This window comes from Sinocyclocheilus rhinocerous, unplaced genomic scaffold, assembly GCF_001515625.1.
Source record: "Sinocyclocheilus rhinocerous isolate Xijiao unplaced genomic scaffold, SAMN03320098_v1.1 scaffold400, whole genome shotgun sequence".
Lineage (NCBI taxonomy): Eukaryota > Metazoa > Chordata > Actinopteri > Cypriniformes > Cyprinidae > Sinocyclocheilus > Sinocyclocheilus rhinocerous.
In genome coordinates, this window is record NW_015666595.1 from 84,983 (window position 1) to 102,113 (window position 17,131).

At 37.6% G+C, this 17,131-nt stretch overlaps 1 protein-coding gene across 11 annotated transcripts in view; it reads right to left on the reverse strand.

Annotated features, from left to right (window-relative positions):
* The window catches only part of cacna1c (calcium channel, voltage-dependent, L type, alpha 1C subunit), a 129,350-nt gene that overhangs the window by 8,853 nt on the left and 103,366 nt on the right, over window positions 1-17,131 (reverse strand). For 2 of the 11 annotated variants that reach the window (XM_016544453.1, XM_016544448.1), the window contains 26 exons: window positions 16,855-16,924; window positions 16,409-16,544; window positions 16,148-16,277; window positions 15,997-16,056; window positions 15,756-15,862; window positions 14,902-14,989; window positions 14,671-14,778; window positions 14,427-14,479; window positions 14,177-14,323; window positions 13,357-13,558; window positions 13,107-13,265; window positions 12,902-13,012; window positions 11,123-11,206; window positions 7,509-7,556; window positions 5,618-5,755; window positions 4,476-4,541; window positions 4,239-4,330; window positions 4,000-4,156; window positions 3,681-3,808; window positions 3,479-3,575; window positions 3,294-3,396; window positions 3,097-3,198; window positions 2,273-2,400; window positions 2,050-2,190; window positions 889-1,229; window positions 736-762 (listed from right to left, as the gene is read on the reverse strand). In XM_016544453.1, the coding sequence (XP_016399939.1) occupies window positions 736-762; window positions 889-1,229; window positions 2,050-2,190; window positions 2,273-2,400; window positions 3,097-3,198; window positions 3,294-3,396; window positions 3,479-3,575; window positions 3,681-3,808; window positions 4,000-4,156; window positions 4,239-4,330; window positions 4,476-4,541; window positions 5,618-5,755; window positions 7,509-7,556; window positions 11,123-11,206; window positions 12,902-13,012; window positions 13,107-13,265; window positions 13,357-13,558; window positions 14,177-14,323; window positions 14,427-14,479; window positions 14,671-14,778; window positions 14,902-14,989; window positions 15,756-15,862; window positions 15,997-16,056; window positions 16,148-16,277; window positions 16,409-16,544; window positions 16,855-16,924 (3,023 nt within the window). Of the gene's footprint in view, window positions 1-735; window positions 763-888; window positions 1,230-2,049; window positions 2,191-2,272; window positions 2,401-3,096; window positions 3,199-3,293; window positions 3,397-3,478; window positions 3,576-3,680; window positions 3,809-3,999; window positions 4,157-4,238; window positions 4,331-4,475; window positions 4,542-5,617; window positions 5,756-7,508; window positions 7,557-11,122; window positions 11,207-11,809; window positions 11,894-12,901; window positions 13,013-13,106; window positions 13,266-13,356; window positions 13,559-14,176; window positions 14,324-14,426; window positions 14,480-14,670; window positions 14,779-14,901; window positions 14,990-15,755; window positions 15,863-15,996; window positions 16,057-16,147; window positions 16,278-16,408; window positions 16,545-16,854; window positions 16,925-17,131 lie in introns of all 11 variants that reach the window. The other 9 variants (XM_016544458.1, XM_016544449.1, XM_016544450.1 and 6 more) reach the window with 8 other exon arrangements.

A 17,131-nucleotide genomic window follows, 5' to 3' on the forward strand; every position in this document is an offset into this window, starting at 1 on the left:
AATTAATCTGTCAGTATTGTTATTTTAGTATTATTTATATATTATTATACATATATACTATTATATATTATAGTATTTATTAATATTTTGAATTAGCTTTTTATATTTTCATTTTAATTTAGATTTTACATTTTTAGCTTACATTTAAGTGTAATTTGTGTGTTTTTGACTTATTTATTAGTTTGTTTGTATAGTTACATTTTTTATTTCAGTTTGAATCATTTTAGCACTTAAAATAGAACATGTTTTATTTCAGTTATTTATCTAAGTTAAGCTATATTTTATTTCTGCTTTATTTCAATGAATACAAATTATTTTAAAGATTTTTCTTTTAATTTTAATTTTAAATTTTAATTAAATTTAATTTAAACAAATTATTTTGTCTGAGTTCTTTGTAGAAACGTCCAGATTAGGTAGATGCCAACATAAATGTGTTGTTTCACATGCCCTTATCATCAAGAATAACATGAACAACGCTTCAAAAAAATGATTTGTTGCTGAGAACGTAAAATCTGGGTTCTGACAGTAAAACCAGTTAAGAACCACTGGCCTAGCACATGCTCATTTAGCTGTCAGCCAATCAGGAAAGCCGCTCACAGATCCTGCTAGTTAATGCTAGAGTGGATCTGTGTGTGTTGCACACATTTAGCTTCAGATCCACCCCAGTATGGACAGAGCATACGACAGCCCTCCAAAGTGATGAGGTCTCTTTTGGTCTTTGTGTGAGGAACGTACCGCATGAAAGTGTCATAGAAACAGCTCCTGGTCCACATGAGACAACCAGGGGCGAGACAAACCACAATCAGGAACCAGATTCTGACAAACCTGAACATCTCCCCACTAACTCGCACATTTGCATTCCACTACAGAAAGCATATGTCATCATACCTCTTGTTAGGAAAGCACCATGTGGGCCGTGGTAGTGGGACGGTGGTGAGGGGCGGCCCCGTGTGTCCGTCCACTGTGCTGACGGTAGGTTTGGGGTACCGGTGTCCGATGGCTGTGTTGTTGGCGTTGTTAATGTTTGCGTTGGATCCTGAGGAAGAATAACTGCTCGGAGTGAAGGTGGAGTCGACGAGCTTCTGATGAGAGGGAGATTCTGCTTCGCCGGGACTCCCGGATTTACTGATGTGCAACGGCCGCTGTGTTGTGAAGGACTGTGGGAAGGAGGCGTGGCCGTCACTCTGGTGGTAGTAGTTGACGTGGTTACCGAAGAGACCGCCAGACCGCTGCAAAGACAAATATACGCATGAAAGTGATCACATTTACGCAAACCTCATCATCCCTCCCCCTTCACACCTGCTATTAACAACTCCAGTGATTTTTCAGTAGATTTCAATGACTACATACAGCATGTCTTTCACATGTACATGTTTGCCTGGGCATTTTCTTATGATACAGAAGCCCTAAGCATTAAGGACATATTCCATCTCTTTTTCAGCTGTATTTAGTGTCTATTAGTGATCGAATGTTAATACCAAGGTAAACGGGCCAAATGTGACCCTGGAGCACAAAACCAGTCTTAAGTCGCTGGGGTATATTTGTAGCAATAGCCAAAAAAACATTGTATTGGTCAAAATGATCGATTTTTCTTTTATGCCAAAAATCATTAGGATATTAAGAACACACTGTTTTAGGTTTTTCTAAACTGTCTATAAATGTACTTTAACATCACTGATGACTAATTCTTAATAGAGCTATTTGGATTTTCCTTTAACACTCATTTATAACCATCTGATCTGTGTGATGAGGGCAAAGCGCTGTTCCTTAATGATTTCTGATACTTTTACTTGACAAGCTTATGCAATTTGACACATTTATGAACTTAATGTGAACATAATGATTTTGTTGTCCTAATAACAAATGAAAAAAATTATTCTAAGCCCTCAATGTGGAGCAAAGAATCTAAACAAGCAGCTCTGTGACCCTTCGCAGCCCGGTTGGTTTGAAGATCTGGCTGATGGTCCCATGCAGGTGGGCAGAAGCTCCGGCAGCAGAAGCGATGATGTGAGAAGAGCGGAGGAGAGGAAACAAGAGGCAATATCAGACCTTTACCCTGAAGATATCATCCTCAGATGCAGAACACACGGTTTCCTTCATGGCTCTCTCCAGCTCCTCCTCCACAGTCAGGTCTCCTGATATCGCTCTTCTGATCTCAGGACCCATATCATGCAGTGTACGCAGGCCAGCCTGGTCACAACACACACAAATAGGCACATTCATATGTGAACAAAACATTTTTCTGTTATAGCTGATGGTCTTATGTACCCACCTGCAGTGAAAGAGCAGTCTTTGGAGGAATTTTGGACACCAGGCCCTGTTCCTTGCGCTTCTTAAATTTCCTGAAGTATTCCTGAATCAGGAATGTGGCATAGAACTTCCCCACTGTTACTTCATCATCTGTCGGGCAAGGAAACACACACTCAGGTTTTGTTCGTTGTGCTGGTTAGAAGTTATGCTGCTTCCTGCATTGTTATTTTAGTTCATAAATATATTGTTTCAAACTTTTAAGATAAACTTGACAGCTTCTTGAAGTGTTGGGATAGGAGAAGAGAACTTGAACACCTTTGTTTTGTTTTCACTACACAAGTTTGGGGTCAGTGCTTTTTTTAAAAAGAAATTAACACTTTTATTCAACAGTTATGCATTAAACTGAAAGAGTGACAGAGTACATTGTTAGAAAGGATTTCTGTTCTTTTGAATTCATCAAAGTATCCTAAAAAAATTTTAAAGTATCCGTTTTTCACAAAAAATATTAAGCACAACTGTTTTCAATAATGATAATAATAAGAAATGTTTCTTAAACACAAAATCAGCATATTAGAATGATTTCTAAAGGATCATGTGACTAGTAATGCCTGCTGAAAATTCAGCTTTGCAATCACAGGAATAAATTACATTTTAAAATATTAAAAGAGGAAACATTTATTTTAAATTGTATTAATATTTCACAATATTACTGTTTTTACTGTACATTTGACCAAATAAATGCAGTCTTGGTCAGAACAAGAGACTTCTTTCAAAAACACTTGAAAACAAAAATCTTATCGACCCCAAACTTTTGAATGTAATGGTTGACCTTTTGCCACCACCCACCTCCAGCAGGGGGAACGACTTGATCCAGCAGCTTCATGCTCGTCCTCTTCCAGATCTTCTTCACGATGGCCCTGAGTTCCTCATTTGCTTGCTCCAGGTTACCTGACACACACAAATACAAACAGTGACTTTTCTGTGCATGTATGTTGGCATGTGAATTGGTTTTATGCATGTTTATGTGTACGACATTTTCACACCTTCAGTTTTGATGCGTAGAGCCGTTCGTACCAGAGCAAAGAGAGTTGCGTTGAACATCACCGTCCCGTCACTATTGAGAGGCATGTTCATGGACACAAGCCGCTGCAGATGCACAGATAAAGTAAGTCAAGTAATGTGTATAACGCACTACAGAATTAGCACATTTTAGGATTTGTGTTTGTACCTTGCACGCCACTCTATGTGGACAAAGCTTTCCAAATCCAAGGGGAGGCTGAATCCTGCGCAGCAACGTCACCACATCCAGGTGCTTTATCCGACCCCTGCAATCACATTAAACTCAGATCTCAGTTTCAGTCACTACTAATAATAATCTAGAATGGGATAGAGCAGATGTGTGAAAGATGGCAAAACATGAAGTGACTGACTTGGCCTCAGGATCGTATTCTGCCCATATCCTCTTAAACTCATCCAGGTGATGCGGCCCCAATATCGACCAATCACGTGTTAAATAGTCAAAGTTGTCCATGATGACGGCCACAAAGAGGTTAATGATCTGTGGGAGAGGAAGGATCTGAATCATCTTATGCTAAGGAAACCCGCTGCTTCTGTTTTTATGGATACGGTAAACATTGTGCGGAGGGGGTAAAGGATGTCATGCTGGTGGAGATGATTTCACAACAAATTTCACAGCTGATTTACAATAACACAGTTGCTTACTGGGAAGGAATACCGATGTCGACTCACCAGGAAGGCGCAAAGCATATAAAAGCTAACAAAGTAGATGATGGCAAAGTGGCTGCCACAGTCTTCACTGTTGTGGTTGACCTCTGACCCCTTCTCACACGGGCGGTTCGGAGAACAGGCCAGCATGATTTCCTGCCACGCCTCCCCTGTTGCACACCTACAGAAATACACGAGCTCAATGTGAGAGAGAGACATTAAACGAGTGAAAGCGAGAGAAAGAAAGCAAGTGGGAAACTGACCTGAAGAGCAGCAGAACAGCCTGAGGAAACGTCTGAAAGTTGTTGTTTCGGTTGATCTGGCTGTTGTCCCTCAGGGCAATCTTACCAAACATCTGTGGAGTCAGAAAAAACATTATCCTTCATGAATCGCTCAACGCCAACATGTCCAAGTACAAGCACAGGGGCTATAGAAGCCATGGAGACATTTCCATGGGGAAGATGTGGAGAGAGTGTGAAGCAAATGAAGCTGGGCCTGACCTGCATCCCAATGACGGCGTAGATGAAGAACAGCATTACGATCAGCAAAGCAACATAGGGAAGAGCCTGTGAACAAACCGAGGGAGGTGGAGAAGGGAAAAGAAGAACGATTAAATATACACAACAAACACAAAATGCAGGAATATAAATGTTTCATTTCAACAGCCACATGACCTATAGTCAAATAACTATTTTTAAAAACATTTTTATAGCAACAAAAGTGTATATGTATAGTTAGAAATAAGATATATTTTTTAAGTAAAATATGTTTTTAAATATATATATATTTTTTATATTTCTTAGATATAAAATTGTATTTAAATATATGATGAAATTCAATGCACGCATATGATTAATGCATGCATATGTTGTTGTTTTTTTGTACAATACCAAGTTTGGGGTTGATTTTTTGAAAGTCTCAGCAAGGCTGCATTTATTTGATCAAAAATACAGGAAAACAGTAATATTGTGAAATATTATTACACTTTAAAATAAGTTTGTTTATTTTAATACATATTAAAATGTAATTCATTCTTGTGATGGCAAAGCTGTCATTACTCCTTCAGAAATCATTCTAATATGCTCATTTGGTGCTCAGGAAACATTTCTGATTATTATCAATGTTGAAAACCTTTAATACTTTTGTAGAAACTGACATGCATTTTTAGGATTCTTTGATGAACATAAAATACAAAAAATTGGATTTAATAATACAAATATTTTATAACATTATTTACTATCACTTTTGATCATTTTAATGCATTTAAATGCATTGCTGAATAAAAAAAAAATTATTATTTATTTTATTTTTACAGACAACAGACCAAACTTTTGTACATTTGATCATTTTATTTCAGAAAAACAGGTTAAAAAAGCGGCAGGCCATCAATTGACTAGAGCATGCCGTGTAGATGGTTTTGTTGATTATAATGCAAACAATCAGGTTTTATTGTCACAACATGCTGCTTGCATCCAGTGTAGCCATATAATAACACAAACATGTTTGTTAGTCTGTTATTAGATTGTCTGCTGGTGTTTAATTGCTCACAAAGTCTGACTTTGACTTGGGCATAAAGTCTGGACCACAGTACAACCTTCTCTATACAATTACACAAGTGCTGTCTAATTTTTATTCTCCTCACCTGAAAGGATTTAATGAAGGTCCAGAGCAGCGTCCGAATGCCCTCTCCCCGAGACAGGAGCTTCACCAGCCTCATCACACGGAACAGCCGAAAGAACGTGATTGAGATCCTGGCGTTATCTTCAGTGTTTTGGAGGCCCTTTTTCAGCATGACAAACACACACATATGCGTGTTCATGGAGAGGCACACACACACACATATTGTACACCAACCAGAACAATTCAAGATGACACACACACACACACAATCAAGTTAATATGTCTACAACAGCATGTTAAACACTTCCACCAATAGCAAACTACAGAGACACAGAGGATGTCTGGTGGCTTTATGAAACAATGACAATATTCCAAATGGATGCAAAGCATTTATAGATGTCTACCACAATACACAACACCCCTGAAGTAACAATCTTTCCAGCTAATCATATATACTTAATAAATACCCTATAGAACTAACCTGTCATTGAAACATTTAACACTAAATTTCACAGGTGATATTAGAATCTGTGTATGTGTCACATACACAGACACTAAACCACATATGTTTACAGATGTTATGCTTTTGTAAATTATAATTATGACATTAAACGTCATTATGAGATACAAAGTCCAAATTATGACAAAAAAAAATCGAAATTATGAGATAGTAAGTCAATTATGAGATAAAAGGTCAATTATGACAAGTTGAAAAGACAAAGTCGAAATTATGAGATAAGTCGACATTGACAAAGTCTATAATGTCTATAATGACTATAAGGCCATAATTGTGACTTATCTCATAACTGACTTAGTATGTCAATTTAGACTTTTTAATGCATAACTTAGTATGTCATAATTTTTTATCTTGGTTTTTATCTCATAATGACCTCCTATCTTATAATTTTGTCAAAATTATGATTTACCAAAGCATTATTGTTTTCTTATGTGGCAGAAATGGGCTAATCCATTTGTTTGCGCTTCTTTAAAATCTGATATTTTACTTTAGTTATGTAATCTAAACATATACACAAAGCTGCGGCTTTCTATTTCAAAGGTGCACTCAGTCGTTTTTCCCCCCCCATTAAAAAGTTTCTACACATAGAATTGTATTGTACTGTATTGTAATAAATTGTAGTTTTAAAAAAATGTGCTTAAAATCATCACTTATCTAAAATGAACTCAGCAGTCATATCAGTCACCCAAAAGCAGTTTTGTTTTACACGGAGAGGGTCACCTCATGGGAGCCGCCATTTTGAGATCACATGACTAACCAAATACTATTGGTTTTATCTTGGCAAGACCCCTGTTATCTGAAACTTCCGCTTGTGGAATAAATTCTGCGAATTGAGCATTTCTATAATGGCATCGGTAAATTTTTTTCTTTGGTAAGGCACTGCATCCACACCACTAGGTGTCAGTATAAGCACAACATGAAAAAAAATGACTCGGTGCACCTTTAAATCTCTAACACCTACATCTTCTCACACATGCCCTATAAAAACACATCACACAAACCAAGCAAAACTGAGAATTAGCTTCATGCATGTGGACATCGCACAGGAAATCGTATTTTCACAAGCCCTAGCTGATTTCAGAGCTCTGCCACGTCGGTTGTGAACTGTCACACCAGAGCTGACCAGCAGAGGCCGACACTGGACTACACACAGAGAGAGCGATGACCATGTGACTACAGCGCACCAATGACAGGCATCGCAGCCTAGGGGAGGGGAGAGGTCGAGGCGATGGACACACTACCAGCATATACACGTGCCTGCCCAATGCCACAATGATGAGAGAGAACACATGCGTTCATGCCAAAGTCACATGGTGAATGACAGGTGTTGATGGACAGGTCGACAAGGTGACTGGGTGGAATGAGAGGTGGGGTTTTGGTTACCGTTGGTCCGTACCATTGGTCTTACCACAGAGGAGGGGGGAGAGGAGGAGGGGTCAGCTGGCTTTAAAGAAAGGCAGACAGATGAAAGCTATAGCAGCGCCAACCACCCACTGTACACCTGTGTGTGTTTGTGTAGGAATATGTGTGGTAAAGTGTCCGTCAGTGTGTTGGGTCTTTTGCAGGGGAGACGCCTCATAGTTTGTATTAGACTGCGAGAGCCTGTTTTAGGACCAGTACCATTTCTTGCACTGTTGGGTTTAAATGTGCTAGATTATAATGAAAATAATATATTTTTATGACAATTAAGCACACATAAGCCCACTTCCTCTAATTATGAGTAGCCTACTGCAATTAAAAAAATATATCCTACAAATAAATAAAGTTAATTATTAACTATTATTATTATTAACAATAACAACAATAATAACAGATATTATATTACATTATATTACATTATATAAATGAGAGTTTATTTAGGAGTATTAAGATGTCTTGGATTGTAGGCTTTAAATGTGCTTAATTGTCATTAAAACTATAATAGTTTTTTATGACAATTAAGCAAATTTAAACTCACTTCCCCACCTAAGAGTAACCTACTGTAATTTAAAAAAATCCAATAAATAAATGAATGAATATTAAAATATTTTAAAATGTATTCTAAATAAATTATTTCATATTTAATGTAAAAATATAAATCATTTGCACTGTATTTCATGTAAATCATTGTTTTGCCAAGATGATTTTAATTACAGTATCATGTGTGCTGCTTCTCTTAAGGTTTTTTAATGAAATTTATTGTTTTTTTAATATGAAAAAATATGCAAATATTTTTTCATACAAAACATCATTTCATGAGATCACCCTGTCAGTCAACAGAAGTTATTTGAATACATCATATTCATAACTGGCTTAGCCAATTAAGTTCAGTGGTTATGGTCCTATCAGATGGTGAACAGCTAATGACACAGGGAGCAGGCCTACCAAGAATAATGTGCGGGTGTAAGAAAGAAAGAGAAAAGAGACAGAGGAAAAACACTGAAAACAGGGAGGAAAATGCAGAACATAGAGACAGAAAAGAAGAGGCATTCTAGAGAAGGATGCAATGTGGCATCGTCAGCAAGACAGAGCTGGCAAACACTCCCATCTCTCCACCCCCCGCTTCTGTCCAATTAGACACCGCGAATCAGAGAGCGCCTCCAACAGGCAGGGAGGACAAAGCACTGAGAGGAGCAGAGCAGCCTCAGGGGGAGGAGGGGTGACATTAACGCTTTTCTAAGGGAGAACAGAGTCGTCCGGTTCCACTCTAATCTCCTTGTAGCACTGAGAGGAGGGACTGGCTATCAGCACGGATTCATCAGTTTCATTTCAGATCAGTAATCAGATCAATTAACAGGTTAATGAAGCATGAGAAAAAAGTGCTCAGAGTTTTCTCAAAGGAAAGAAAAGGGGGAAACAAAATCAATCCAAACACAATGCTGGGTCAAAGGTCATGCCTTCAGATCAAATCAGATGCTGGATGAAGAGAAAACTCCAACCAAATCAAACCCAGTCAGTGCTGAAATGGATGTGTATAGCAAAACAGGGGGTATATCTCCAGCACAACTGCTGTCAATCATAAATAACCTTCATTAACACATTTTGATCTTTTAAACTCCTTAAGTTGTTAAAAATGAAAACTTACATAGAGCTGTAGTCTTGTATTTAAACTTTTTCTAATAAAGAGTAACAAATAAAACTGAAAATCCAAAATACACCATTCAAAAGTTTGGGGGCATTAAGGTTTCTTTCTTTCTTTCTTTCTCCAGAAAAATATTAGGCAGCTCAACTGCTTCCGAGATTGATTTAAAGGGGTCATATGATGCTTTTTTAAAGATCATTATTTTGTGTATTTGGTGTAACAGAATATGTTGACATGCTTTAATGTTCAAAAAAAAAATGTTACTTGACCAGCAAATCATCCTGGAATGTTTTCCGCAAAAACCTTAATTTCTTTGCGACTGAAGACAGAAAGACATGGACATCTTGGATGACATGGGGGTGAGTAAATTATCAGGACATTTTTATTCTGGAAGTGAACTAAGAGTAACAAGTAACAAGTGCCACTTCCTGTTGCCAGCAGGTGGCACTATGACTATAACTGAATATGGGCATGGACGTGTTCAGGACAGAACTCTTATCAAATGTGTGAAGTTTGAGGCAAATTGGACATTGTTTGCCTGAGTTACAGCAACTTCCTGCTTCATGGCGAAACATCGAAATTTGTCAGGCTGCCAGGGACACACCCTACAATGAAAACTCAAGATCTTCACAATTTAGCATCTCAAAACCCTTATAATTACTTTCACCAAATTTGAAGATGATCCAAAGATGAAAATGGCAAAAAAAAATCATAGAGGAAATTCAAAATGGCAGACTTCCTGTTGCATTTAGGACTTCGTTCCAAGAGACTTTTTTGTAGGTATTGGGACATCACATGAATGTACTGAATTTCGTACACGTACGTGAAATGTAGCAGGAGGGGCACTTCGCTGAAATTTTATCGGTGACGCTATCGAGCCATTTTGCCATGCCCAACTCTGAAACCCATATCAGATGTAAATTTTCGCCAGTTCTGATGTCTGTGCAAAGTTTCGTGAATTTTCGAGCATGTTTAGGCCCTCAAAAATGCGATTCGCTTTGGAGAAGAAGAAGAAGAAGGAGCAATTCCAATAGGGTCCTCGCACCATTGGTGCTTGGGCCCTAAATATTCAAATAGAAAACAGTTACTTTAAATTGTAATAATATTTCACATTTCAGTTTTTACTGTATTTTTTATCAAATAAATATAGCATTGGTGTGCATAAGAGACTTGTTTCATAAACACACACAACATTTTTACTGACACTAAACTTTTGAATGATAGTTTTGAATAGTACCTGCACATCAAAACAAAGTGGCAAAGTCACGACTGCCACATATAAACTAAAGATTTAAAAATGAATCTAAAGATGCATTTTCATAGCATGCATAATGCACAGATGCACTATTTTGTCACATCCAATTTTTTACAACATTAATAAAATTTATATTTGCTACATTTCACAAGTGATGATTTCTGGTTAAACCCAGCCAATCTAGCTGATATGTAACAAGTTTAAGAAATATTTTGACCTCATATGCGCTATTGCTGTTTACAAACATACAAGCCCATACCAGATCAAATTGGTTGACAATCTAAATGAGGCCTATAAAGCTGAAGAAAAGTGAATATTATACTACGAAAGTGGATACAAAACCTTGAAATGAGCAGCAATATGAAATACAAGTTTCTTCAGATGAAAATCTGGGCTCTTCTTTCAAAATTAGTTTGAAGGTTTATGAATTGATTCAACAGTAAAGAAACATTTATATAAGCATTGAATGAATTACAGGGCACATCGATAAGATTGACCATCCATCTTAATGTAACAATTTCCAAATCAGTTTATCAGTCTATATTGATTGTGAAGCTGGAATATATCACCCTGAGTGCTATACAAGGACATTCATGCCTATGTGTGCGGGTGGAGGGTTAAAGCAACTCATCTTTGTTAGTGTGGGAGGGTTAGGGGGTGCAGGCAGGCAGATTGAGAGAGAGAGATTACTTACGTTAACCTCTGTGATGGCTATATCAACAACACTACCCACTACAATAAGGGCATCAAACGTGTTCCATGCATCAACAAAATAATGCTGGACAGAAAACAACAAAACAACAAATAAAAAAGAAATGAAAAAGGAAAGAAAAGGAGAGAGGAGAAAATAAGGAAGAAAACAGTTACACATGAACAATTAACTCACAGAAGACATGAGGAAAAAATCATAAAATCAAATGAGGGGTGTGAGGAAATCAAAACGAAATCAGAGAATCCCATGATGAACCGAGACCTTGTCATGCTCTACAGCAGCAGTCAAACATCCATCAAAACCATCCTGAAAAGAACAGCCAGGGGTCCTGGGTTAGTTCAGGTGTGATTGTTAGTTACAGCAAAACAACATACATCGCTGCCTGGAGGATGAAAAGAAACGTTGGCTCTCTCTCTTTCACGGGGCCTACCAAAAAACTCTCCTGTACGAACACTTTTTCTCCTGCACGTGTGCCCTAAATAAACCTCTCACCGCCACAGGGCGACCTGCCACAGCAGCCATCTTGCCGTCAGAACAGGAAATGAAGAGTTGGAGGAGACAGCAGGAGCAGAGAATGGCAGGAAGCACAGGGGGGAATGAAAGACAGCAGAGATGGACAGGAGAGCAAAAGAGTTGGGAAAAGAGAGAGAGAGGTGGCGATGTACTTACGTTGATCTCACTCAGAATGACGTCTATAATGCTGCCAATTACGATGAGGAAGTCAAAAACATTCCAGGGGTCACTAAAGTAACCCTACACAGGACGAGGGGAAGGTGGGGGGGAGGGGTGAGAGAGGGCAGTTAGAGAGGCAGAATTGACCATCACTAGCGCTGCCGTACCCATGATGCATGAGCACAGTCAACCGACAATGCATTTCGTTAGCCAATCACCATTCAGCACAACAAAATCAGCCCATCTATAGACTTTCAGGAAATTACTGATTAAAGAAGTCCATTTCCACAAGAAAACGCTCTTTGATTTGTGGTGATGCTCTCGTTTACAAGGAAAATATGTTTTTTTTGGGGCTCTATGGGAAGTCGCTTCACCCTGTGAGGAATTCTGAGCGGATGGCATCTCTACTGACACCATCTTTACAATATCTGATTTGTGCTTAATAGGGCAGGAAAACCTTTAATGGACTGGAAATGGCTGCCAAGTTATGCGAGAAATAAAACTCTTTAAACACTGATGGAATTACGTCGTAAGGCAGGCGATGAAACTCATTTCTGAAGAAGAGCGAGAGAGAGACTGTCATTTTACGTTACATTCATTTCAGTCCTCATCTGGGACAAAACTAGTGACTGTAGTAAAACATTTCAGGTCAAAGACATATAGGTTAAATAAGTGAGATGTGACATTTCTGAAGATAGGCAGAGTGTTATCCACTGTAAACTGTGCATTTGATGACACAAACAAAAACAGAAAACATCTAGCCTGGAGAACAGCGGTAATAACTGGTTCTTAAACAGCACACGGCTGAAAAAAAAAAAAAACACTTCAAAGCACTGTTAATAAAGTTCTGTATAATGAATGCTGGGTAAGATTGGGACATCAATTTTAAGAATAGCTTGTAGTCTAATCATCTCAAATCAGATTTTAAAAAAATAATAATAAAATACAATTTATTTTTAAAGACTTAATCTTTAGAAGTTCCTGGACACAAGTCTAATAATAAATCTAGATTCACTGTTTAATAGAACGCTTTGGCATTAAATCAGCTTTGCTCATATAATACTGTACAGTGAAACATGCAGGGCCTACCCTGGGTTTGAAGGCGATGAGTTTTAGGATCATTTCCACAGTGAATAGGCCAGTGAACAACATATTGAGGATATTCATGGCTTTGCTGAATGACTGAGATTGGCCATGATGCTGCAAACACATAATCAAACAGATTTTTTTTTTTTTAAAGATTCGATTTGTGTATTTGACTCTATGCATTAGTTCAGTTACTGAGCATACTGACCTGCATGGCCAGGCAGATGGTGTTGAGAAGAATGAGGGTGAACATCAGATACTCAAAGTAGGTAGAGTTCACCACGTACCATACCTTGTACTGATACGGGTTCTTGGGGATGTACCTGCGCAGGGGACGGGCCTTCAGGGCATATTCCACACACTGCCGCTGTACACACACAGAAATGTTTGGAGATATAATTAGAGTTACACTTTTAAACACTCTCTGTGTTCCTGTAGAGATATTGTCACCAGTCTACCTGGTTCTTGTCCAGCTCACAGTTTTTGTACTCTTGCTCTCCCTGCTCCTGAAATGTCACAATGACGAAACCTACGAATATGTTCATCATGAAGAAGGCAATGATGATGATGTAGATGATGAAGAATATAGAGATGATCACACGGTAGTTGTAGACTGGACCAACATCCTCTGCATGGGAGTCAATGGCTCTGTAGAGGAGCCTGTGGGAGAACAGAGAGCTTCTTGAAACACTGCTTTTAAAATGATTAATTAATTTATAGTAATATTTATAGAGTATTTACGGAGTTGGTTCAATATTAGCTTTTAGAAATTGGTAACATGAAATCTCACATGTATTGGCATCGACTACAGAAATTGTTGTTTTGTGATTGTGCACCATTCAAAAGTTTATTTTTGTTCAGCAGGGACGCATTAAACTGATCCAAAGTGACAGTAAAGACATTTATGAATATATTTCATTTCAGAAACTAATATATGTTCATTTATATTTAAAGAATCACAAGAAACTGTATCACTGTTTCCAGAAAAATATTAACAAGAAATGTTTCTTGAGGACCAGATAACCATATTAGAATGATTTTTGAAGGATCATCTGACACTGAATACTGGAGTAATGGCTGCTGAAAAATCTTATTTGCATTCTGACGGGGTGTTAACGTAACTGATGATATTCAGAGAGTTAAACGACTTGGCACAAGCTGATTGGTTCATGCTGCATATGCAGCCAATGAGCTTACTGTCTTGCATGTATATTTAAGAATTATGTGTGAAGAAGAAGTATGTGTGTGAGCAAGTTTGAGTGTGTTTGTGTATCGCACCCTGGCCAACCCTCAAAAGTGGACACGGCAAACAGAGCCATCATGCCCTGCAGGACATCATCAAAGTTGAAGTCACTGTTCTCCCATGAACGCTGTGATTTCACTGGCTTCCCAACATTCCCATCTTTGAATAATATATAGGACCCCCTGTAATATACACACACACAGTGCACACATATACATATGAATGAGCTGTTTTTTAATGTAAATGTTACTGTAAACTTTGTGCTCAAAGAAAGAGGGATGTTACCTGCATTCGGACTGTGTCTGTTTAGAGGTGTCTGTGCAGTAGAAGAATTTGCCCTAGAAAACAAACATCAGTTCTCACACATGAACATTTTACAACACAAATGTCCCAACAGCACATACAACAGAACCGGACTAAAATCCCATTCATTTTCTCTATAGAGAACTAGATTTTCAGCAATAATGTATAAACCTTTCACTGTTTTGCTCTTTTACAGAAGTACGTGTTGTGAGAAAGCACAAATTACCTTGAAAAGTTGAACACCAATACAGGCAAACATGAACTGCAGCAAAGTGGTGACGATGACAATGTTCCCGATGGTACGGATGGCTACAAACACACACTGGACCACATGCTGTGGATGCAAACAAAGCTCTCAGTTAAAATAAATGCTCAGCGCATCCATCACACTATATGGAAAGTGTAGGTTAGAGTCATCTGAACAGTTTTTTTTTTTTTGTAAAAGAGAGAGACTCACTTTGAGGCCCTTGGCTCTGTTGATTGCTCTCAGGGGCCTCAACACCCTCAGCACTCTGAGAATCTTCACTACATTAATGGCACTTGACCTGTGAATCACAGTACAGTTCAGCTCCTCCAATCAGAACGGCTAATTACTGATCATGTGACCTAAACAAAACACTATACAGAGAAGCAGATGCCCCTGGACAGCAGAGGAGGTATTAGGAGGTAAATGCATTTCCCCGTTCAACTCCGTTAATAGATTAAGTAATAATGCAATCAAAAAAATTCTACATTGGCACCAAAGGCTAAATTAATTGTAAAAAAAAAACATTGTTTTATTATAATAATTAAACAATAATCAGAAGAATATTAATATATATATACATACATAAAGACAGCATCTTGAGTATTCTTTATATACTATTATAGTATTTATTAATATTTTGAGCTAACTTTTTCATTTTAATTTTAGTTTAAGTTTTAGTCATTTTGTTATGTGCTTTATAAGATAATTTATTTATTACAATTATTTAAAAATGTCAAAATAATGTTTTTTTTAATCATTTTTTATTTTAATACTTCACCGTTTTACATTTATTTCAGTTAGTTGCCAAGGCAATGTTTCCAATTTTCATTAAAGTTTTTCCATCTAATATTTATAATTTACTTTAATTCAGATTAATTTCAATTACCAAAAATATTTTGAATAGTTTTACTTTTAGTTAACAATAACAACACTGAATTGGCCAGACACAAATAGCATTTAATTGGACATTGGTATTAAAAAGTGTTACACTGAATATGTTATTTGTGACATGAGAAGCAGTAGCCCTGGTTAGTTTGTCAGTTAGTTTGGAAAAAGGTACTTACTGAACTCCAGAGGAGATCAGAGACACACTGACCACCACCAGATCCAAAATATTAAAATAATTCCGACAAAATGAACCCTTATGTAGGAATGCTCCATACGTTGTCATCTGAGAGGAAGAGCGGACAAATGGAGAGTCAGTGAGGAATTAGATGAGTATGGAAGAAACACGGAGAAGGCTGTAGTAGGAAAGATTAGCATGAAATGAACTGGGACACTTGTACCTTTAAAATGTAAATTTACCTTCAGTATGATCTCTATGGTGAAGATTCCTGTAAACACATAATCTGCATAGCCTAGAATCTAGCAGAGAAAAAGAGAGGCGCACATATCAAAGCCTCATAACAGCAGCGCTACAAATGTGATGTACATGTCAGTATGTGTTTGTGTGTACCTGATTCCTGAATGAGTCATTATTCACTGGGTCCTCCGCTGCCAGTGAAATACTGCTCAGCAGTATAAAGAACAGGATTAAATTGGTGAAGATGTTGTGGTTTACAATCTTATGACACAAAACCCTGAACCTACAGAAGAAAGAGAGCAGAAAAAATGGGTTTGAGAGACATTTTTGGGTTTGGATTTTGAATAACTATTAAGTAACATAACCCACTGATGTGAAAATCGAGGTCTTTAAGTATATATGTGGTTTTCATACTTGTTATTGGGGCTGAAAATAAAGAAAGCTCTGGCTTCTGGCATGGGGACAGCTTTCTCCTTCAGCTGAATGTCGGAGAGTGGACGTGGACGAGGACCTACAGGCATCTCTGGCTCCTCATCGTCCTCCTCTGCTGCTGAAAAGACAAAAGAGATTTTTTGGAAAGAATTCCACTAAGTGCATCAGACACATCATCTCTCAACAGTTACACACACGTCTTTGCATTACTGTAAAAAAAAAAGTGAAGATGACATGGACCAGGAAATGTGTTGAACTCAACAAGAGTAAAGAGAAAGTCGCCTTTGCTCAACCGAAAAACAGTTCACATAGACTGCTCCCAGAGCTGAATAAAACAGGCCTGGGCTCTTCTGTAGAATTGCTTTTGACTCTTTCTTCAGTTTTTTAATGAAAAAACTGTATTTTTTTAGCACATTCTCTTAACACACCTGGGAAATCGTTCACAGGATATGGGTTCTTCTCCTCATTCTCCTCCCCTGTGTACTCATCTATGTTGATCTAAAATCAGAGAGCAAACAATTTTAAAATGTTTTAATATATTTATTATAAATCATTAATAATATCAATATAATTAAAAATATAATTATTCACCCCACAAATTACTGTAAATTGGTAATTAAAAATAATTCATTATTACAAAAAATTTAAAATAGTTGGCATCTGTGCATTTCTGTCTGTGGTCTGTACGTAATTTTTTTAATTACA